Raw genomic sequence first — 24,103 nt, 5'->3', positions numbered from 1 at the left:
ATTTCAGCGATGACTTCAACGACAGTATGATCGCTGAAGGATCGCCGTTAGCTTTTGACCAGCTGCCGCCGCCCTAGGCAGCTGACATGCCCCATGCTCAACGCATTGAGCACCTGTTATCACGTCTGTCAAAACGATGATTATCAGTCCTCGTCTCGTAGGAAAAGGAGCCAGCTTCGTCGTTTGTGGGCGAAGTCGCGGCGTATAGTCTCCGACGTCACAAACACAGAGTGGCCAGTGAAATGTCATACATTCGTGGGCATGAGTCGGGAACACGCAAGCAATCTTTAAACTTAATTTTCAGTAAAACTGAATGACTTGCAGCCGTATCGTTGACACAGATAACCAGATTGCAAAAGAGAGCTTATATTCAAAGTTTTATTAAGGTCAGTGGACGTTGAAGCATAGCCGGAGTTGCCCTTGAAGTGCAGACTAAAGACAAATAATGTTTAAGGTCTATTAATAAATTACGCTTCTGTAATGGCAAGAACGGCTCTTACTGTGGGAGGTTACTTGCTAAGAAAGAATAGACACGATGCCATGTTCCATTTAACATTTAGCGCCGCGGAGTTCAAGATGGCCGGCCCGATCCCCATTGTGGCGGCCGCATCTCGATTTTACCGAAATGGCAAAGCGCTTGTGTATTTATATTTAATTGCACGTTTAAGAACCTAGGGCGATCAAAATTCATTCGAAGCACCCCCCCCCCCCCCCCCCACACACACACTACTGCGTGCCTCATAATCAGATTGTCATTTTGGCTCGTAACATCCCAGATTTTAATTTTAAGTGAGATTGAAGAGGCCCGAGACGAGAGACCCGTGGCAACGGTGCAGTGAAAACCTTGCACCAGCTGGCCCGAATTTTCTGGATTTCGATAGCGTCTACTCAGGTTTAGTTAATTGTTTTAGTTGAAAATGATGCGCTATGCACTCTACACAACTAAATACTCTACTTATTGCAAATTTCGATATCCTTTCTTATGCCGAATCGTTGAATATACGAAACTATACTTTCAAATCCTTTTCGTGATGCCGACGTCCAGACGCTGTGGATTTGTCGCGAAATTGGAATGGGAAGCTTGACCTTTATTTTTGGCAGTAACAAAATTGTACTAATATTAAAAAAAATTGTTTTAAACGTATAAAAATATGGTTTTGAAAGAACACCTCATCTATCTAAGCTGTTTTAATGCTGGTCATTATTTCTACTTTAAAGATTACTCCGGTGTGCGATAACACTTTTGCTTTTGTGCAGCTTTTGGAGGAGCACTATACTCAGTGCGTGTATGCAGCATTCTTGAATATCTTATGCAACGAACGGGCGTATCTGTTATTTTTTTACTTATATTAGCAAATCAGCGTGGTGCACGTGCGCTTTATGTTGAGGTCGTTCTAGCAAAAAAAAAAAAAAACTGCTCGATTAATGTTGCTTTCTTTCTCTCTATCTCTGATCCTTCGCAGGCGAGACGACAGTCAGAGGCAGGCGTTGCTGCACCCCTCCCGTCCAAGCAACCGCACTCATCTCTTATCAGCGTACGACGCAGCGGAGCGAAGACCATGACTGAAGCCCGGACCAATAGGCGGAGGCCAGCAGTGCGCGTGTGCCAACTGGAAACCACGTAAAGGGGGCGGGGCGCGGAACTTGACTTGTGACGTCACCACCACCACCTCTGTCGAGTGCCGTCCACTGCGGCCGAGCGGGATCGCCAATGTCCAGCGGTGGGCCGATGGTGAGGACGGCGTACGCCACCACCGGCGGCGCTGCCTCCGCGGCCAGGAACGGCGTCCGCAGCGCCGGCAGCGTCAGGACCGGCCACGGGGTCTCCGGCGGAGGCTATCCCCCCTGGCGCAGGGTCAGCGGCGACTTCTGCCTCGACCTCACCAGGGAGGACAGGCACGTCGGGGAAACGGTGCGTGCCGCGCCTGCAGTATATTTATATATATATACACCTCTAGTGAGAAGTCTGCCTTCATAAAGGAAGTCTACATAGAGGTTTCTTATAGACGTTTCCGTCGAGGCGCGTGGACACCGCACGCTGGCGCTGTTCCCGGTGCTCATAAGCCGCTGCGGTTGGCGTGGGCTCGAAACAGTGCAGGGATTATTATGGCGATAGAGTGATCGTCGTCTACGTGTAGTCGAGAAGTGTTTGTAGACAACGCCTGATCTTCGAGGTTTGTCTTCTGTGTATACCTTGTAAACCTTACCTGCTCTTCGGTAATCCACTTGGTAGTGCTTGAACTAATCTACGGTAATCCGCTAACCGAATCAGCCCATGAGCATTGCTCTGGAGGCGCTCTGCGCATTCTATGTGTATGCGCCTTCTTTTTTGATTCCGTGACTTGCTCCGTGCTATCGTAAGCTGGTGAGGCCATCCACGTTTCACGGAGTGAAAGGTACGTCGGTTGGCCGCTCACGGCCGCATGGCTGGTTGAATTGCCGCGCACGGGCGTATTTTTTTTTTTTTTTTTTGCGATCTAAAACACCATCATATGAAAAGGGTGGCGAATATGCGTTGGATGTTCCATTCTATTACAAGGACGTATAGGAACGAAAGGACGAGAGAGACGCGTGGACAAGCGGTAACCTGCAACCAAGGCCTATTGTGAATATATGGTGATATTTACAGCTTGTGTAGGACAATAAAAACGGCAAGAAAGGGAAAAAAGTCTGTGGGAGAGAAATAAAGACACAAGGGCAGGCGAAACTCGTATACAATGCCATGGCGACCACAGCGCCTTCCCAGAAAGCAGTTCTTCCAGCACCGTCGCGCGAGAACGTGGAACTTTCGAGAAACTCGGGTTCTTTTCACCATTGGGACACGGATGGCATGCTTACGTGAACGCGCGCGCTGTTAGCTTCATTTGGTGCTTCTTCCTATACGCGGCGTGCACGCCGATGGCCGCGCCACTGGTGGCGGCCTTGCGCAGAACGCACGGGAGAGGAGCGAGCCGCGCGCCGTAGCACGCCGTAGTTTGTTGCGTCGCTGATAGTGCTTCTCCGTCTTATGCGTGTTTTCAGAGCAAAATAGGCAACACCCTTCGCATGTGTGGGATGGCCAAAGCTTCCGAAGAATGTCGAAGAAGAATTGTTGCAGGGTGGGGGGCTCAAATACCGGCGAAAACGTGCCGGCGATACGGTTCTAGTTATTCCCCGCAAAGCCTCATCTGCAGGAGCAACGGTGGCAATGGATCGTCGCTTCGGCGCGAAATTTCTTGTTCTCATCCTTTCCTTTGTCGTTTCGGTGTTTTTTCTTTTTTATTGTTATTTATTTACTCGATTGTAGTTAGACGCGTAAGCGATGAAGTTCGTCTGCAGTGCAACATGCGGTTTAAAGGCATTTCGCTAAAGTTCGGAATGCCGTTTGCCGCTTATATTGTTTTCCGCTTCTTTACCGCGTTCGGCTAGCTAGGCAGCACGACTGCATGAGCGCATTGTGTTGTATGTTAAAGCTACAGAAGTTTGCAAGAACTGAAATTGTTAGTTTTATGTGGCGCGGTAAATCCTCGCACCAGCTGTCGCGCACTTCATGTTTTTACATCTATTTTATGTGTGGTTTCGCACATGTTTAACTGTTGCTAGTTGCTTCATGCATAACTCTTGATTCTTTTGAGCTGCGAGGTTTTCACCCTGCCTCGTTTGTAAAGGGTATAAATCACGCTGTGTCTTATCGGAATGACACCAAGCAAGTGCTTCTTTAACAGCTTTATTCATTTCTCCCGAGGGCATCTTAGATATTGTGGTTTTTTGGGAAATGTGTTTAGAAAATAGGTAGCTCAGGGCGAGAATTGCTAATAGTTGCTGCATATGGTATTTTTGTTCCATTTTTCGCTGATCCATTTTTCGCTGAATAGTTCGCGTCACGTTTGGTAAGTCATCCCACCTTGATGCTGTCTGAGCAGACTTAACACGCCGAGTGGTTTGTTTGTTTCACAACGTAGTCGCTTCTTGCAAGTGGATTTTGTACTCACTGAATTATTTCTTATTATGCTTACGCCGCATAGGACTAAACCCGGCCTTGCCGCCAGCGCTGGATCTAATTTGACTGGCGCTGCTCTGCCTTTAAATATATCATGTGGCACCTCTCTCTAGTAACATTTAAAAAAAGTACTGCAAAGTTAGTCAGACTATAGCTTTGTATGTTTCCAAGCAGCTCCCCTAGGGAATTTAATATTGCAAAAACTGCAGCGCGAACGGCAGTTCATCGGCGGTATACAGCGCTAACACGTGCTTTTATTAACCCGTGCGTTTGGTGGCTTCGTTGACTATAGTGTACGCGTTTCTATCAATAAATTCGCAATTATTCTTCTTCAGGTGACTTTCACTACACTTATTCGGCGGCGTCACATGTATTCATCGGCAGAAAAATCACACCGCGGCATATGCAGACATCGCACCGTGCGGATTTGTTATCTAAGTATGCACTAACGACGGGTGCTTATTATTGAGGTGCAGAAGCAGCATTACGGCAAGGGTAGAATTAAAAAAAAAAAAAAAAACACTGTCGAGACATCGCATTAGTCAACAAAATTTGTCGGCTAGTTTACATGAGCTCCACTTCATGTAAATGGTCTTCAAGGCGTTTGTCTGCGGGACGCACCTGGCGCGTATGTGGACCATGTTGCCCCAAACACCGGTAACATCTTGTTCATACCCGCTCCCACAGAGGTCTGCGTCTTCGCTACAGCTCTCACCGCAGAAGAAGCAGTCTGGCGCCCGAACAAAGGACAAATCGCAGCCGCGAACTTCAGTTACCCTTGCTGCAAAGCGTTGTCGTCTGCTACTGCTCCCGCGCGTATTGTTGGAAGCGCCCGCTAGGTGGCCATCAGTGGCGCCTCTATAGGCGGTGCACGCGGCCTATAGCCCTAGCTTCCCCAGTCCGACAGGGTCGGAATGCGTAAATGCTCGTGCACTGTAAGTAAACTATATGCACAGCAGACGGGATAGGCAGGAAGAAGAGACGGAGCTGGCATCGACGTGATTTTTTTTTTTTTTCGTAGGTGAAGCCCCGCTGCAACAGCGCGACGGCCGCGCACCGGGCCCGGGACGTGGACGAGTTCTACCTGCGGGTCACCAAGCGCCAGGAGGAGCACCTCATCCCCCTCAAGGAAGACCTCGCAGACTGGCTGAACAAGTCGCTCGGTGAGTGCCGGGCAGTGCTTGCCTTCCGCGCACGACATTGGCTTCGCGTGATCCTGGCTGGATACTCTTCCTCGAAAGCGGTGACGTCCAGTTCAGCCGTTTCTCTACAGGCAAATTTCATTCGCATCACTGGCTCGATAAGCGACGGGCTCGGACCCACATGCGTGGCGCCGGTTGGTCTTCGATTCTTCGAACAAAGCGTCAAAGCCCGGGCACGAGCTCGTCCACCGAGAGTTTGTGACGCGGTTGATTCACCCTGCATTCGTGCGGCACGTCGGCTGCGCTATCGAGAACGTGCGCTGAGTTCCACGTGGAAGTCTTGTGGATGCTGCAGTGAAACGCTTTCGCACTGTTTGACTATCGGCAGTCATCGCTTTGTGCTGCTGTGGTAGAGGTCAGAAGTCTTGGGCTTTCTTGTTATTTCGGAAAAAGTCGATGCTTCAAGTCGATACCGAGTCCATACAACGTTGCTATAAAATTTCTTTAATACCCCGCGCCTGACCTGGCGTATCTAGGCATCCCTCCTTTGCCAGTCCGTTCGTTAACACGGAACTGGATGCGAGTGGGTCGAATCGGACCTCGAGCTGACCTAGACTGACCGGACTGCGTTTACGTGCGTTTTGTCGAGCGATAAGAGTGCGTCAACCAGGGGCTTCGTTTGGATCAATTCGATGACCGATTTTTAGTCCGACGAGCCAGCTCGACCCGACTTAGTCGTGTTCGTCTAAACGTAGCTAGGGGAACTGACTCAACTCGACCCGATGTTCCCTCGGCCCAACCCCCAACCTTGCCTCCTTATTCTTCTATACCCTGTTCGATGTCCCCGTGGCATATCTCGAGCTTGCTTTGTCTCAAATGCCCGGGAACGCTTCTGATCGTTGGTAATTTTCCGTTGCTACAAAAATAAAACAGACTTTGTAGGCCACTGAAAAGTGTGACACCATAGTGCGCGAGTACCCGTAGGACTGTCGCTGTATAGCTGTGAGCAAGCTGTCCAGCATACGCTGCGGCGCTGGCTTAGTGAAACAATAAACTTTCGAGATCGCTGTGCTCTGTATCAGAAGCGCTCCCCTTCGCGCCTGGGGCACATCGTTTCCAACTCCATTGCCATCTTTCTTTGTATTTTGCGTCGTCAGCGGTTCGGTAACACGGCCCAACTGCAAACGTGCTGCTGCTCGGCGTGCCCCGGTTCACAGACCGTTGATTGCGACGCCGCGTTCGTCCTTTCGAAACCGGTACGCGCGCGCGCGTGTCGCCTCTGCGTCGCGCGTGTGTGCAACCTGTCGTCGTCGTCTCGGTGGGAATCGTCGAGCCGGGCTTACGGGGGTGTCTTCTACGCCTATTCCCGCGCATTGCATGCGATGTCGCGTAACTACGGGAGCGACGGGAGAGGAGGAGTTGGAGGAAGGAACGCGCGTTGGCGCGTCTGTGTGCTCCGCTTTCGGTGCGTTTCGAGAGGCGGCTCCTCAAACGCTCCCACGTCTCTCGTCATCGCTGCCGAGGAAGAAAACAAACACCGCGGGAAGGGCGTCGTTGCGATTGCGTGGCAGTAAAAGTTTGAAGAAGCTGTTTTTGCGTTGCAGGCGGTTGGCGGGGGTGGTTGTGCAATTTGTGCAAAGATCCTCGGTCTCGAAAAGGTTGCAGCGATGGCGTAGAGGTAGAGCATCCGCATCGCGTGCAAGAGGACCGTGGCTTATTAGTGTTATTTACTGTAATAAGTTTATTTAGTGTTATTTGTCTATTTAGAAAGTTTTCAGGCACAACATGGCAACAATTAGCATATGACCGGTGTAGTTGAAGAAGTATGGAAGAGGCCTTTGCCCTGCAGTGGGCGTAGCCAGGCTGATGATGATGTTCATTTAGTATATACTGTAGTCCCTGCGCCATCGACCAAGCTGGGGGAAAACATAGAATACAATATCGGACGACAAAGTCAATGAAACAAATGCACCTCTAGGCGGTAGACTTAAGTAAACAAGAAGAATGCCATAATGTGTGGGGCAAGTTTGTCCACATTTCTAACTTTGGTGAATGTTTTTACATCACTCTTCGGCTGCTGTATGCACAAATATCGTTTGAACGCTTTAAATGTTTGGTCTTGATGCAGAAAATTACAATCTTTCATTTCTTTTTCGGCTTCGTTTCGACCTGGACAACCCCGCAAGATTCCTCGTTACAGCCGGATCAATTTCAATATAGCCGCCAATTCATGCGCAGGAATTCTGAGAAGCTGATTTTCCGACGAATGACTGCTTTCGGCTTCAGAACACACGTGTTTTCCTCCTGGCATCAAGGGAGGCTGCGCTGTGTGCTTGTTAAACGTGGCAGGTCGCGGAGCAGGCTCCGCAAGCAATGTTGAAAACAGTGCAAAAGACGAGAACGTATGTATGATCATAACACAAGCGCTGACTGGCAACACACGGCCCCTATGTCTCACGTTCGAAGACGTTCAGCCGGTCTCTGCCAGTTTCTTCCGCTGATTATGTGCCAGGCGGAGGAGGAGGAGAAGCAAAAGTAAGGTAGGGAGGTCAACCGTACGCGCGTCCGGTTTGCTACCCTACACAGGGGAAGGGGTTTGACGGAAGACAAGAAGGGAGCGGGAGGCGGGAAGCCTGCGACCCGTGGGGCCATGGTCCGAGAATCTCTCTGTAAATGGTCTGTTACCTAATCGGTTTAACACCCTCCGAAGAACGTCGGGTTCGTTGTCATGGAGATTACAAAAACACAGCACGTGCTCGATCGTCTCTTCACAGTTGCACGGGTTACAGATCGGTGTGTCAATTACGTGCCAGAAAATGCGTAAAACCCAGAGCTGTATTCCGGAACCGTATTCTGACAGTTTAGCTTTAGCATGGTTTAAATCCTCTATAGCTATGTCTGCATGGAACGACGGTCGTCCATGCCTACTGGCGTAGCCAATCAGCGTTCGCGAACGTGACGTCTCTGTAAGTGACCGATTCAGATCACTGCCGCAGCAGCTGACCGCATGAGCACTGTTAGGTCTAAGAAAAGAAGGAAGAAAGAAACAATGCTTAAATCACATTTTCCCAATATCATTTATGGTGCTGAGAATGAGATCTAGGTATACCTCTGCAACATGCTCGCGGTGCGATTTGATGCAGATCGGCGACCACTTGCATATTCGCGGACTTGACCAGTGATCCGGAGTGTCGTGTGAATCCGCAGCTTCTTTTTATTATAGGCGTCTACAATAGAGGATGGCGCGTTTATGTCTCACCGCCTACTACTCGTCGCGAGGCAGACATAAAACTGAAAGCATGAAAAACACTGGAGACGGCAAAGTTCTGCACTCGACTCAATGAAGGCACAAAGGATGGGCCATGCAAGGACAAGCACAGACGTGCTCTGTTCTGCAAAAAAACTGGAAGTACTCAAAGTAAGCGGGCTCAACAATTGAAAGTGTTGCGGTTCAGTGGGCTAACTCAACTGCGCACGACTGTACGTCGGATACGTCGCGTAACTGCGCACAACTAATTCTTAAGACGTGCGTGTTTGTAGCGTACATTGACCGTGGCGCAGTCGACGGGACAAAACGGGATGTGCCTGTCTGGTGCGACTCGCGAACAAGCGCTCGCTTGATCGCGCCTGTCGTTAATGTCTCGCGCTCGCGAGACGTAGCGAGCAAGGACGCGTACGTATCTCCTCGTCTTCCTATATATATATAAGCCGTCGACGGCGACTGCCCTCAAGGCCTTTTCCTCTCTCCGTAGCGATGCGTGCCTGTACGGGGTGTTGGTGTTTCTATTTTCGCTCGCATCGCTACTCAGCCGCTCATCATCGTTCGCCGGTCGCTACATGGTGTGTCCTCACTCGTGCATCTCTCTGTCTTGGCGTGGACTGCGTCGCGGTTGTCTCCTAACGCGCTGGTCGCCTCGCACTAGTGCGAAGGGAGATGGCCGATACTTCGACTCACCTATATCAGTGCAGCACGCCGCTAAAGTACGGGTTCGTGTCTGCCAAGTATACAAGGGCGGTAAAGTAAGGCTGTGTCGCGGGGATTCTTATACACCGCGGGACACGACGCCAGCTGATTGATGTGAAGGATCATATAGAGTACACTGTGGGAAAGCCATCCTTCCTTAGAGACGTGCAGCTCCAACCTAATCGGCTGGCTCAAACCGGACAAGCCTTTGTTGCGCCGCACTCTAGTAGCATGTTGGCCGGACGGCTTCCCAGACGTGGGCTGTGCTTTTCAGCTCCCGTGGACGTCATTATGGTGCGATTAAGGGAAAGCTACGTAGTTTGAAGTTTCTGCGGGTGCACGGAATTGCAATTTTGTTCGGATTAGTTGGACATCCCTCGCAGCCTTGCTTCCACGGACTTCTATGTTTTTTAAATTACGAATGTTTTACGTGTTTAGTATTGTAACAGCGTAAGCTGTCTTCTCGAGTGGCGAAAAGGCTATATGCAATTGCAAAACATTCTCTGCTTTTCGGCGCTTTGGGGAGGAATAAAGCGCCGCTGAATTCGGCCTTGTCTTGACCGGCGCGTTCACGTTAGGCCTAGTGTTCCTGTAAGTGCTCCCGTAGCATATGCAGGAACAGCAGTTTGGCCTAACTCTACTCAGAATCACAATGAGCTCCTTTTTGTCTTGCAAACTTTGTGGTCAAGGTCAGATGACAGAAACCGAGTTCATGTTGCACCATTTCTTCGTTATTGAAAGCAGCGCATAGACTGTCAATCATTCGGAAGGGGCTCGTCTATGTTGCAGTCGGAGGGGGAGAGCGGACGTCACGTGATACGTTTTCTTTTTTTTTTTTCCCCTGCTCGACGTAATGCGCTAGCCGTTTACATTGATTCGCTAAAGCTGGCTTCGGCGTCTCGATGCATACGCCCTGCCTGGCGGCGTTGAGTCGATAAGCCTTCCAAGCCATTATCTTCGTTCGCGTGATCGCGGTGGATTACTGACGATATTATACAGGCTAGGCGTTTAAGTATATTTCGTGGAATTTGACCGATTGGCTTCGATGTTTCGTTGTGTTTTATCGGAGACCGACATCGCACTCTGTGGGCGCGGTTCTTTCTTGTTGAAGCTAAGTGCCGGGAACACCGGCATATTGAGTGTTGTGCGGCGTAGCGCGATCGCAAAACAGGGTACGAAATAAAAAACGCAAGGATACTCTCTTACAAGTGAACTGTGTTGGGGTGCATGTATACAAAACGAAATCAGTCAATGAAACATACAACTCCAAATTTATGGCAAGAAGAAGAAATGAAATAAACATTCCCAAACATGTTTCTTTTGTTTTTGCCATATGTGAGCTTTCCGTGCACGAGACTTCGTGGCTTCCTCTCTCTTTATTTTTTCACTTTTTTTTTCACGGTACCGGGTCTGCTGCTTCTTCCAATAAGCTTAATATGGTACAGTGCGCGTCCGCTTGCCTCTTTCCATTCTCGCCCCGCGTTTTCTGCGCCTTAGTCACACCTTGTCTGTTCTCTCTTCCTACCTATCCTCACTAATCTTCATGAAAAAAGAAAGAAGGCTCGCAAAACAACGTTTCTGCAACGAGCCGGCGTAGGGTGCATGCAAGCTCGCGCCCACCACGCCCACTCCATATCTTATTGACGAGTGGGAGAGGAGGAGGGCTTGCCCGGAATTCAGTCTCCCGTGTCGCCGTCGCCCCGCGGAAAGCCGATCTCGCCGTACGACGCGAAGGGTCGGCGCGACAACGACGTCCGTGCGTGTGTGTAGCCGTAGTAATTTGCGTTACGAGCGCTGGCGCGTCGTTGGTGAAGGCGTTGCCGCAAAGATCGCGACGTGCGATGTTCCCAGACGTGGCGAGTCTGCGCGGACTCTGAAAAAGGGAAGCAAGGGCATGGGAGAGAGAGAGAGAGAGAGAGAGAGAGAGAGAGAGAGAGAGTGTGCGACTAGGGAAAGGGTGGTGTCGCTAAAGGATGGGGAGCGTCGCTTGGCAGCAGTACTGTGCAGCAGCGCCTTGTCAGCGCGGTGTCGGACGCACAGCCGGTCGTCTCTGGTCATGTACAGCCGTCAAACCGGAGAGACGTTGGTGTTTGTACTATTTGCTATGCGGAACCGTGTTGCAGGGTTTAGGTGTTTGACCCGAGGCTGACCCCAGTCACGTACACGAGCAATAAATCTTGTGAGGACTGGAATTGGGACTATTGTTCTTTGTGCCCGAATAAACATTCTGTTCCGTCGAACAAGCAAGTCAGCTGTAGCGAACAGGGTAGGTGCAACAGCTCTTGGCGTGAGGGCACAAGGTCAGAAACTCTGTTCGGCTTGAATGCACAGTAGTAGGGAACTCAGCCGTTGCTGCAATGTGTGCGAGCAATAAAGCTGCGTTCACTGGGGCGCTGCATTCCAAGCGGGAAGCTAAGTATCATGCATGGTACTTAGCTCCGGGCTGGTAGCAGTGTCCGGGGCAAAGGAGGCATGACGTCCAAAACCTATGGGGACTCGGGCTAGAGCTGAGTAGCCAAGGCTTGGACTGCCGGGTCCTTTCCACTGGAAACCCAAGAGTCGGCGCCTCGTATTCCAAGCTGCACACGTTTCTTTTTTTCTCTTTTTTTTTTTTTCTGCGCAACGCAAAAGTGTTCGACAACTTTTTGAGCCGCCTTCCTCCGTTTGCCCGCCCCGATGGATAAACTTCCTGGTAGTCGAGGCTTTATTATTATGATTGTTATTATTATTATTATTTAATTAAGATAAACCTTTGAACAACAGGCTAAAGAAGAGCATTGTACTTTCAGCAGTGCCACATAGGCCATTTAAGTAGCGGGAATTTCCCGATGCCGCCGATTGTCGATCTGAGTGACGGATCAGCGGCCACCGCCACGCGACTATGGTGCAATGACGATGAAAGGCAGATAGATCACGTGACTTGCTACCTACCGTTTAGCAAGCGTGTCCTATAGGCTTCATAAGCCATCGCCAAGAAGGGCCAGCGGGGAGGCTGCTTTTCGGTCCATTGCGTCAAGCGGGCGTGCGCACTGCGTGCTCTGCGCCGGGGTGAATGTTGATCGGCAACCGTGCAGTGGCCGTTATTGGGAGATCAGACATTTTTTGAGTGTTCTAAATTATTTCGTTATAACTGGAGTTCATTCCATTTTGTAAAGTTCGTGTGTTGTTTTAAACGGCGTTTGCTTCACTCCAACGGATCCAGTGGCTACCACTTCTTGGCGAGGGCTACTTTAAACCCTGCAAAGAAGCCAAGTCGCTTCATAGTATAGTGCATCTGGTGTTAAGTGCACCAGCATATACGAGGTGGCTGAGCGAGTCGGAGCGCGTGCGAAAACGTCGCAGTGGCCTGCTCTGACGTCACCAAATACTGTACTGTGACGTCACGACACAGTATTCTCGTACAAAAGAAACCGAAACTGACTGTAGAAAAGCTGCTATATTAAATTACTAACGGTGCTTCGAGGCTGGTCACAATTCTCTCAATGCTTTAGAGGTCTATAGACTTTCATTTAGCGCGAGAAACGAATGGTAGGAAATATCATGTTAGCACACCCCTTTAACGTCGTTCTCCGCCCCCCCCCCCCCCCCCCCTTATAGCCGCGCCAAATAGCGACACGAGTCCCTTGCAAGAATGTGCAAGCACACCTCGCGCTTCCTGCCTCAGGCTCGCGTTCCGATGCGGCAGTACACGTTACTCACGCGTGTAGAGTTTGTTTATTACTTACACGCTATAGAGGTAGCCGAAGCAGCCCGTGCGGCAGCTTTTCTGTATCACACCCTCACGCCGTCTGAACACGGAATAAGGTTAATTGAATTACGCGTGTACGCTTCAGTTAGCCGCATTTGGCATCGCTGCACGGCACTACTTCCTCCGAGGTTCGACGGGTTTCGGGCGCGGCGTTCGGGCATCCCGAGGGGGTCCTTCCCGGTCATTGCCTCGGGTAGGCTGAGCCGGTGACTCACACGAGAAAGGGGGGGTTGCAGAGAAGCGTGCTCCTGCGGGCCCAGGTTCTCCTTGCGGGCGGGTTGCTCTGTCGTCGCATATTTGGGCCGCTCTGGGGCAAAATAGAAATAAAGAAAGACGAAACGAGGAAAAGAGCAGCCCGAGGCTGTGTGAGACTCTGGCGGCCGCTCCGTATCTCGCTTCCCAGGTATAGAGGAGAGAGAGAGAGGGAGGGGTGGAGAGAGAGACTGGGAAGATGAAGTCATCCCTGTCGTCGTTGATGCTTACTCGGAGGCGTCGCTGGTGGACCACGCCCACTCGGGCACGCTCGTTGTTGTGCTAGCCGCTGATGCGTGCCTCACCGCTGTACACACGGGCTCCGTTGTTCCGGGTGTTTGTCCCGTCGCTAATGCGTTTTCTTTTCTCGGTCGCGGCGACCATTACAAGACTTGGGACGATACGAAACCTTTGTGGGAATTCTTTTTCTATGCTCTCTCTCTCGCTCTCTCTGAGTTGTAAGCTCAACTGGCTCCGTTCTGCATGCTTGTAAATACATGAAAAACAAAAAGAAGAAAGAAATGGTAGCTTTAGTTATCAGCGCTGCGGCTTAACATAGCCACTGCAGGGTTAATTTGGTGTAGTTGATTATCCATGATTTACTAATATGGTGAGCGTTCTGTATGTCACTTCTTTGTTAAGTCCCTTGCTTTGCGCGTTGTTAGTAGGCGTAAACATCGGCAATGACTAGGGTTAGCTACACCTCGCATGCGCGGAACCCATGGTCAGCTTTGCTAATTTTGTACGTATGGCGGATAGCGTATGCTTACTTTGGTACTCTCCGCTGATAGAACTTTCCTTTGGAACGTCTCGTTTTCCTGTGTTTTTTTTTTCGCATGACCAGCTGTTTGGTTCTGTCGAGGGCGTTGTATACGTGGTTTTACTTAGTCACTATGCGCATATAGTATTATGCACGGGTTGCTTCATGATGCAGTCTTGGGAGTGCCCACAGCCGGTACATTTGGAAGCGTAGTACAGACTTATGAAAAACCTAGGGAGGGGGACTTTTAAATAACGGTCAGTTAAAAAAAAAATGTCCTCAAGCATAAACATGCGTATTTTTAAGCCTAAAACACATTAATGGATCAGGAGCGTATATCACTTCCTATATAACGCTTTGAATAAGTACAATTTCCGTCGTCTTTCTTTTATTCTTTGGTCATATAAGAGCTGCGATTGTTTTCACTTGCATTCTGTACCGCAGATTCATTGGTTCACAGTTCTGTTTGCTTCAGCAGCGCACACAACGGCTAACAAAAAAAAAAAAGAAAAGAAAAGCGCCCCGGTTTGCTTCGTTCACTTGTCGGCGCTAGCTGGTCGCCATGCTAAATGTAAACGAACTATACCCCCTGCTAAAATCTTCTTGCAGTTTCATTTGCTCGTTGTATTTCTGGAGATATTAGCGGAACCTTTTCGTCCCGTGTTATGTTCATATAGCACTACTAAAAATTCGGTATCACGTATCGGATTTTACGCGTTAGAACACGCTTTGCGGCCGTACTCCGAGCTCGGTGATTTGCATCCACGCTCCTTTCGTAAGAGCGCGCGCTTTCTCGGCCGGCGAAAATGAACCCGTTCGTGCGTGTGGGCGCGACCTTCCAATGTCGGCAGGTGACGTCTGGGCGTCGAGAATGCTCGCCACACGCCGTCGTGGCTCGGCCCGTCTTGCGCCTCGACTTCTCTCTCGAGTGTGAATGACGCGAGAGGTGGCGGAAGTCGGGGAAGGGCCGTCAAAAGCAGAGATACGCGGCCCAGCCTCGAATGCCGCTCTTCGAATTCAGGGGTGGGACACGGGGCAGTTTCTCGTTACACTTGGTGCGTGCGTGCGTGCGTGTGTGTGTGTGTGTGTGTGTGTGTGTGTGTGTGTGTGTGTGTGTGTGTGTGTGTGTGTGTGTGTGTGTGTGTCTGTGTGTCTCTGTCTGTCTGTCTGTCTGTCTGTCTGTCTGTCTGTCTGTGCGTGTGTGTGTGCGTGTGTGTGTGTCACACTCTATAAAATGAGTTTACAAAGCCTTTGGTGCGTATGTCGTCGCCAAACAGTTATCCTCGTCTGTCTTGCTTGTGTCACCACTTTTCGTTACGCTCGCCACTTTCTCGCCAGGAATTCTAGGTAGCGCTGATTCTAGGTAATTCTAGGAATTCAAGGTAACGCGGAAGAACACTCGAGATAGATATCGATTATTGTTTCCCTACAACCTAAGCCGCAAGGAGTGCAAATGTTTTTTTTCTTAGATCGCGCTGTGGCACCGTCGCTGTGATTACTAGTTCCACCATTTTTTATTACTTTGCCCTGGATACCTCAGTTTTTCAAGCACATCAAATGAGATCTGCGAACGTTGTCAGCGTTCAATTATTCTCGCGTCTTTAAGTTCTTTGCTGGCTGGCGTGAATAACTAGGTTTACGCATACCAATGGTATCACGCATTGAAAATGTCAGAAGAATCGCGTAACACAATACAAAGCGCAGGAATGTGACTATTGTGAAACGTACAGGTTACATCACGTTAACGCTGTTGATGTCACGAGTCTAGTGCTCATACGGCATTAATATCCTAACCGCTTCAGCTTGGGCAACACGTCCACTGACTACAGCAAGCTCTAAACTGCACCTTCGAGTTTCGGCTTAGTCTAAAGTGAAAAATAGTTTCAGCTGTTCTAGCATTACTCTTCTACAATACCGATACTTTTGCCGTGAGAAGGAAGCACGGTAAGCCGCCTGGCTTGACGCTGCCTTGATGTTCCGTTACCGCTCGCCGTGAAGTCATGCATTTTGAGGTCGTCTGCTCGGGCGTGGTTATTTTTTGTTCTGTACAGAAGGCACTACATTGTATTTTGAAAGAGGCAAATACGGAACTTCGGAAACCTTAACAAGTTTCACTAATACACGACGACCAAATTATAAAGTTTTGCTAATTTCTTTAAAAAAAAACATAGTTTGTATGTAAGAAAAACAGCCCAACTACTAAGTACGCATTTTTGCACCGACTTGGCCTCGAATACCAGTGGCGGCGATTGGGGATGGCAGGAAAGAAAGAAAAAAACATTTCTGGTTAACAACTGCCTCGCCTTGCGGGTTAATGTACCATACATGCGTCCTTGTCCTATAACGAAGAAAGGCGGAAACCTGGCCTCCCATCGAGCTCGCCTCAGCGAGAAGGAAAGGATGGCACGTACGGACAAGTCGTAGGTGGAACGGGGGGGATGTTGTGAAGAGAAAACGGAATGCCTGGGCGTGGGACCGGATGATATGGCGGCGGCAAGTTGCAGGATTCCGCGGGAACCGCTGTGGTGGACAGGGAGAAAAAAACAAGCTCCACTTGGATCGCTACGAGTTTTCTTCTCTAGCGATGGCGGTGATGCTTTGGTATGCTGTGAGCTAGTAGTGTTGGTGAGAGCGTGCGAAGCCGGGCCTACGTTCGTTTCATGACATACGACGATGTCTACCTTGGCCCCTGTGTCGCTTTACTACATTTACGCGAATCCAAAAAACGAAAAATAAATATATATATATACGAACTGTCTTAGCAAATTATCTTTTTAGTATACAAAAAGGAAGTGATTCGATCTCCCCGTGAGAAGCGGCTTGTAAGCCAGAAAAGGCGCAATAACCTAAAGCCTCGCCTTGGAAGTTTCCGCGGTAGCGCACCTTGCAAGACGTCATCAACTTTTACTGCTTTGTATTCTAACATCCCAAGGCTCAACTTAGCAAGTTTGAATAACATTTAATGAACCAGGCTGAAAGACCCGTGTATATATTTGAGACCTCGCTAGTTTTATCGTGACACACATCAGCCTCCACACGGGCGCCCGCAACTGCCGTCAGCCAGGCGTTGGCCTCCCCCACCGCAACGTGAGAAACACCTCGACATCTACATTAAGGCAGTTCAGTAGGATGCAGTCTGAGAGATTAGAAAGAAAATGTCCTTTCGCAGGAACCTCACTAAAGAAGCACAAAAAGATAATTAAGAAACCTCAGCTGTGTAGAATAGACAGTTACAAAGTCCACGGACTAAGAAGGCGCCATTGTAATTATGAATACCAAGGACTGCATAAAAGAAGCCGACCGAGAGCTAGAGGACACCATGTTTTACAAACACGTTCGCACAGACCCCACTTCAGAATTTAAAGTCGTTCGGAAGAACCGCAGTTACCTTCTAAAAGAAAACAGAATTGGTACGGACGGTGCCAAACCCCTGCTTTCTCTAAGCCCTACCTGAGGCAGGGTTTATCTTCTACCAAAAATACATAAAGTAATCCTGGCTTCCCATTGTCTGTCTCTGGGACTGGAACCGTAACAGAAAAAAAAGACGAGTTACGTAGATGGCCTAATTAGAGGAATTTCGCTTTCATTGGCTTCTTCATAAAAGACCACTCATTTCCTATCCGAAATAATCGACCTTTGTACCACCACAGCCAGCCTCTTAGTGACCTTGGACGTTGTATCCCTGTATACAACCATACCACGACACGGATGGCATACGCGCATTTGTATATGCGTTTTTAGAGTCGTTGTTTGAGAAAGTAATTGATTGTCACACACTTCACTCTATTAAAATTCCTATCAGAGCTAAAATAATTTTGAATTTAATGGCAAGCACTTCGTGCAAGTCAACGGCACATCAGTGGCCACTCAAAGTTATGCCAACACATTCACTGGCATACTGAAATGAGTCTCTTGAAGATTAGCGTGCTAAAACGAATGTTTTACAAAAGCTTTTTAGACGACGTATTCCTAATCTGATCCCACGACGAGGAAGAGTTATTGAAGTTCATTTCAAAGTTCAACGCAGTCCGTCCAACCAGCTCATTCTCCCATACATATTCGGCTTCTGCGGTCATCTTTCTGGATGTTAGTGTAAGTGTGCATAACAAGCTTGTCAAATCAGTTTACAGAAATCAGACTGATAAATACCAATACTTTCATTTTCATACTATACACTGTAAAATAATTTACACCCTTAAAAGTAAAAAAGGGTGTAAGTGTGTCTATAACTCACACCTTTAAGGTGTCCGTTCTAAATATAACACCCCAAGGGTGTCAGTGCACCATTTGCCGTGCGCACCAATGCACCATTTGCGGCGCACAACACATGGGACAAACAGAAACCTCTTTTATACCCCTGTCACACTGGGTGTTTTAATGTCATTCGAACCGAATGGCATTAGCATAGAATGACATTATCCGGTTGCTACACAGCGATATTTAATGTCATTAGCACCGAATGACTTCCGCAATCGAATGAGTTCGAGAAACTCATTCGGCTTCGCACTCGGAGCGAATGTGTACTCTCAACCCCAGAAACTAAGCAAAACAGGACACAGTATTTGCAAATTGAAAACCGTACTCGTATAGAAATAATAACGTTTGCGTGTTTTAATGGTTTTGTTACTTTAAAGAGACAAAATATGTGCGGCCGGCTGTGGCAAAATGTTGTTACTCTCCAGCTCAGCAGCGTCTGGCCGCCGCCCATGCCGCCGCCACTCTGCTCGTCGGCCATAGAACGTCTAATCGCTTCCTCCGATTATTACGCCTTCTCGTAATGCAAAGTACGCAGCAACTAATCGCTTCACCTACTGCAACTTACCCCGCAGGGGCGTCTGCGTCAGCAGGCGTTTGGTGTGTTGCGACACCACGGACCCGAGCACACGAGGGTTGGACCCTCCCGCGTGTAGCCGTGCGCGGCTTAGCCGTGTCCGGGGAAAAGGGGATCCTGGGGGTTGAGCCAATGCCGGGTGTTTGGACCTTTACGGCCCCTCGGCGGCGGCAACACACCCCTTTGGCCTCGGCTTCACGTAGACGGCACCCCCGGACTGACCCACCCGGGGGAAATCGGTAGTTGCCTTTTCCTGTCCTCCTCTCCATTCTGCGTCTTTCTCTCTTCCTTTCAATCTTTCCTGTCTTCTCGTCTCTTCTATTTACTTCCAACTTTCCTGGCAGCGAGGGTTAACCTTGTGTGGGTGGCCAACCTTGGGTACTCCAGATTGGGTTATAGTGGCACCGTACAACTGGCGAGGGCTTGTCTTACTCGTAAGACCTGCTCCGTCCCCATGTTGGGCTCGGTGGTGGGCGGTTGGCGCTGCTGCCGAACTCATGACCTCTATATGGCTTCTAGTAAACCACTTTCCCTTGATCGCCCTCTAAAAAGAGGGCGCACCGATGCAACCTTTCAATTCTTTTTGAAAACCAATGAAGAAAATTTCCCTAAGTACCATGTAATCCATAGTGAAAGTAACACGAGCGTCCGTAAATTCTCCCCCTTCTTGGTGGCGAAATGCCTTCGCAACACGATAGGACCTGGCTACAAAGCCACAAAAATGTCCAATGGAGATCTGCTCCTTGAATTGAAAGATAAATCCCAATATGAGAAAATGAATGACTTGAAATGCATAGGCGATGTAGCGGTCACTGTGTCCGCACATCGAACCATGAACACGAGCCGTGGAGTAATCTCCGAAGACGACTTCATGGACCTTAGTAACGAAGAGCTTCTTGAAGGTTTTCAGGACCAAAATGTCATCAAGGTAGAACGAATTCTAATCCGCAGGAATAACGAACAACTTCGAACAAAGCACATTGTACTAACCTTTGGTACCAGTGTGTTGCCTAGTACAGTGGATGCAGGCTATATCAAAGTACGTGTAAGGCCGTACATTCCAAATCCTCGACGGTGCTTCAAGTGCCAGAGGTATGGGCACGGTTCCCAGACATGCCGAGGACGGCAGACTTGCGCGAAATGCAGCTCGAACGATCATCCATCAGACACTTGCGACTCATCTCCACATTGCGTGAACTGTGATGGAAGCCATCCAGCCTACTCTAGAACGTGCCCTAAATGGAAGAAAGAAAAAGAAATCATTACACTAAAGGTCAAAGAAAATATAACATTTCACGAAGCAAGGAAACGTCTGTCATACTTGAATCACACGAGCTTTTCCGAGGTGGCGCGACGGGGGGCAGCGTCACAAATCTCCCGGGAGTCTACCGCGGTCACTGACAGTGGCCCGGTAATCACTCCGCCTGCCCCCCTGGTGGCTGCAGCAAATGCTGCTCCATCAACATCGAAGGTGGACCTGCCGACTCCAGTCCCGCAGGTTCCAAAGCTAATCCGAACCCCACGGCCTGGGACGCGAGTTTCAGCGCCTAGTTCACGATCCTCCAGCACCTCAGAGAAGGTTATGGAGGTCGATCAAAAATCCCCGGCGTCATCGACGCCGAAAGATCAGCGCTCTCAGGAGCGCGCTAGGAGAGAGAAAATACCTATAACTCCTCAAAGGAAGGGACCGGTAACCTAAACGGTTACCGTCCTTGTATACATATTACCTATTTTTAACATTTTCTCTTGAACACAGACAACAAAAACCTTCCTCAATATGGCTACACAAATAATTCAGTGGAATGCCAGGGGCCTATTTCGCAATCTAGATGATATCAAAGACCTACTTGCGGAATATCAGCCACGACTGTTCTGTGTTCAAGAAACACATTTAAACTCTACACACCAGAACTTCTTAAAACAGTACACAGTTTTCCGTAAAGATAGAAATAATGGTAATTCTTCTTCAGGTGGTGTGGCAATCATAGTCCAAAAATCAGTAGCATGCCAGCATGTATCACTCCAGAGCTCATTTGAAGCAGTAGCTGTTCGGGCTATACTGTTCAATCATCTTATAACGATTTGCTCCATATATATATCGCCTAATGAACGGTTTGACACAACAGAATTTGAAAAGCTGATTGACCAGCTTCCTGAACCTTATATAGTAATTGGAGATTTTAATGCTCACAGTCCATTTTGGGGTGACTCAAGATGTGATGCGAGAGGACGGGCAATAGAAAAGTTCCTTCTTTCATCTGGAGCCTGTCTATTTAACAAGACAGAGCCAACTTTTCACAGTCCTACACACAACACGTATTCATGTATTGACTTAGCCATAGGGTCAGCATCACTTCTTCCACACCTGGAGTGGAGAGTTATCAGTAATCCATATGGGAGCGATCATTTCCCTACACTCCTAGAAACAACAAAGTGGCACGATGGACCAGCTTACCCCAAAAAGTGGAAACTTCATAGTGCAGACTGGTCGAAATTCAGAAACATATGTAAACTGTGCCTGGAAGATGTGGACCACCTAGGTGTAGAAGAACTGGCAAGCTACATCACTGAGCATATCCTCTGTTCTGCTAAAAACTGCATACCTCAGTCCTGCACAGATAAAGTCAATCCAAAGCCGTGGTGGAACAGAGACTGCGAAACTGCAAAGAAACGGCAGAACAAAGCATGGAGTAGATTTTCACGCTATCCAACCACAGAAAACCTAATAGAATTTAAGCGGTGCAAAGCAAATGGCCGCCGCATCCGCCGAACATCCAAAAGAGAAAGCTGGTCACGCTACGTATCCTCCATAAACTCATACACGGATGTTAGTAAAGTATATAACAGGGTACGTAAACTAAAAGGTCAACGTGCAAATCCTTTTCCTCTCATCCCTGGCTCTGGCGATACAATAGAAGATCAAGCAAACACTCTTGGTCAGCACTTTGAAAGAGTATCAAGTTCGGAAAACTATTCCGAAACTTTCTTAAAGCATAAAAGAATAGCAGAAAATACTCCTCGGCGCCCAAACAAGTCATCAGAAGGGTACAATAGACCGTTAACATTCCATGAACTCAAGCTTGCCCTAGGTTCTTGTGGTAGTTCGGCTCCAGGTTCTGACACAATAACTTATGAAATAATCAACAATCTGCCTTATGAGACCCTAAACTGCATCTTAGGTCTTTACAATAAGATTTTTGCAACTGGTCATATACCTTCATCTTGGAAAGAAGCAATAGTCCTACCAATACTCAAACACGGCAAAGACCCTTCCTTAGTTAACAGTTACAGACCAATTGCACTCACTAGCTGCTTACTCAAGGTATTTGAAAAAGTGATTAACCGTCGCCTTGTGTTCTTTTTGGAATATAATGGTATATTGGACCCTCGCCAATCTGGTTTCCGAAGAGCGAGGTCTACAACCGATAATCTTGTTCTCCTTGAATCATATATACGTGATGCATTTGTACATAGCCAATACTGTTTATCTGTATTCTTTGATCTTGAGAAGGCATATGATACTGCCTGGCGTTACGGTATTCTGCAAGACCTGTCGTCCTATGGAATTTGTGGTAGTATGCTGAACCTTTTGCAAGATTACTTATCTGAAAGAAAGTTCCGCGTAAGAATTGGTAATGTACTATCACGCACTTTTATCCAGGAAAACGGTGTACCACAGGGAGGAGTGCTAAGTTGCACACTTTTTATAATCAAAATGAACTCTCTCCGCTCTGTTTTACCACCCACGGTGTCTTATTCTGTCTATGTGGACGATATCCAAATCAGCTTTAAATCTTGCAACTTATCAATATGTGAACGCCAGATACAGCTGAGTGTTAATCGGCTGACGAAATGGGCAGACGAAAACGGGTTTAGATTCAGTGCCGAAAAGACTTCCTGTGTGCTGTTTTCTAGGCGAAGAGGGGTATGTCCGGACCCCTGCATTACGATGCATGGGAGAAGCCTCGTTATAAGAAAAGAACAAAAATTTCTGGGTGTAATCTTCGATACCAAGCTAACCTTCATGCAGCACATAAAACAGTTGAAGCTGAAATGTCTTAAAACCATGAACCTTTTAAAGATTTTATCTCATCAGTCGTGGGGAACAGATAGGCACTGTCTCCTATCTCTTTTTAAAAGCCTTGTGTTGTCACGCATAGATTATGGATGTATTGTTTACCAATCGGCCTCAAAGACAACGCTTAAGCTACTCGATCCTGTATATCACTTGGGTATCCGTCTAGCGCTTGGTGCCTTTCGGACGAGCCCCGTCCAAAGTCTGTATGCAGAATCGGATCAGTGGCCGCTGGATTATCAACGTACATATCTGGGAGTCACCTATGCAATAAGAATCATGTCACTAAAACAACATCCATGCAAAGCACTCATAAGTGATCAGTCGACAAATCAGTTGTACCTAAACAGGCCTTCACACACCCCGCCGTTTTCGCTGGCAGTAAAATCTATTGCGGAAAAACTCGGAGTAGTTTTCACAGATATACAGGAAAGCGACAATGCTGAACCCATTCCACCTTGGGAGCAATGTCCTGTCACTTGTGACTTGTCCTTTAGAGAGCTTAAGAAAAAGAGTTGTCCAAGTGCCCTCATCCAGCAACATTTCATGGCTGTTGAAGACAAGTACAGATCCATTGCACTTTTCACTGATGCTTCAAAGTCTGCAAATTCGGTATCATGTGCAGCCCATGGCCCAAACTTCTCCAACTCTAAAACCTTACATAAACACAGCAGCATCTTTACAGCGGAAGCGTATGGTATCCTGATCACTGTTGAGTATATAGTTCAGCACAAGATAGAAAAGTCTATAATATACACAGATTCCTTAAGCGTTGTCACAGCCCTGTCCTGTGGCAAAGCAAGCCGAAACCCCGTAATTAACCAGCTCCTTAAACAGATTTATGTAGCGCATAAACAAAACCTTGCTCTTGTTGTATGCTGGGTGCCAGGCCACTCTGGGATCGCAGGCAATGAAATGGCGGACAAAAATGCTGGAGAAGCGGCTCATCGGGGTACAATTGATGTAAGTTGGGTACCTGGTGTGGATATGAAACCTGTGGTACGAAAGGCGCTCCGTAATCATTGGCAAACTGAATGGGACAAGGAAGTTCAAAATAAGCTGCACCTGCTCAAACCGCAGTTAACCAAATCCTTTCCACTGAAGCTTAATAGACACACCGAAGTCACCCTGGCACGCCTCAGAATAGGACACACTTATGGCACACACAAATACCTCTTGACAGCAACTGACCCACCGACGTGCACACGCTGCGGTGAGAACCTAACCGTCCTACATGTCCTCATTCAATGTCCTGAACTTCACCGACACCGATTGACTCATTTTAGAGAACTCTACTCACACCATATACCACCCCATCCCTCGATGTTCTTATCAGAGGATGCACTTTTTAA

General features: G+C 48.4%; 1 protein-coding gene across 1 annotated transcript in view; it reads left to right on the top strand.

The window, feature by feature from the left end:
* LOC126544123 (growth arrest-specific protein 2-like) overlaps positions 1-24,103 on the top strand; it is a 266,338-nt gene that overhangs the window by 76,748 nt on the left and 165,487 nt on the right. Inside the window, exons 2-3 of the mRNA XM_050191346.3 lie at positions 1,464-1,912; positions 5,001-5,142. Coding sequence (XP_050047303.1) covers positions 1,712-1,912; positions 5,001-5,142 — 343 coding nt within the window. The 5' untranslated portion in view covers positions 1,464-1,711. The remainder of the gene's footprint in view (positions 1-1,463; positions 1,913-5,000; positions 5,143-24,103) is intronic.

This window comes from Dermacentor andersoni, chromosome 10 (genome assembly GCF_023375885.2).
Source record: "Dermacentor andersoni chromosome 10, qqDerAnde1_hic_scaffold, whole genome shotgun sequence".
Classification (NCBI taxonomy): domain Eukaryota; kingdom Metazoa; phylum Arthropoda; class Arachnida; order Ixodida; family Ixodidae; genus Dermacentor; species Dermacentor andersoni.
Note: the sequence above shows the minus strand (reverse complement) of the source record. Positions and strands in the feature narration are given on the sequence as shown.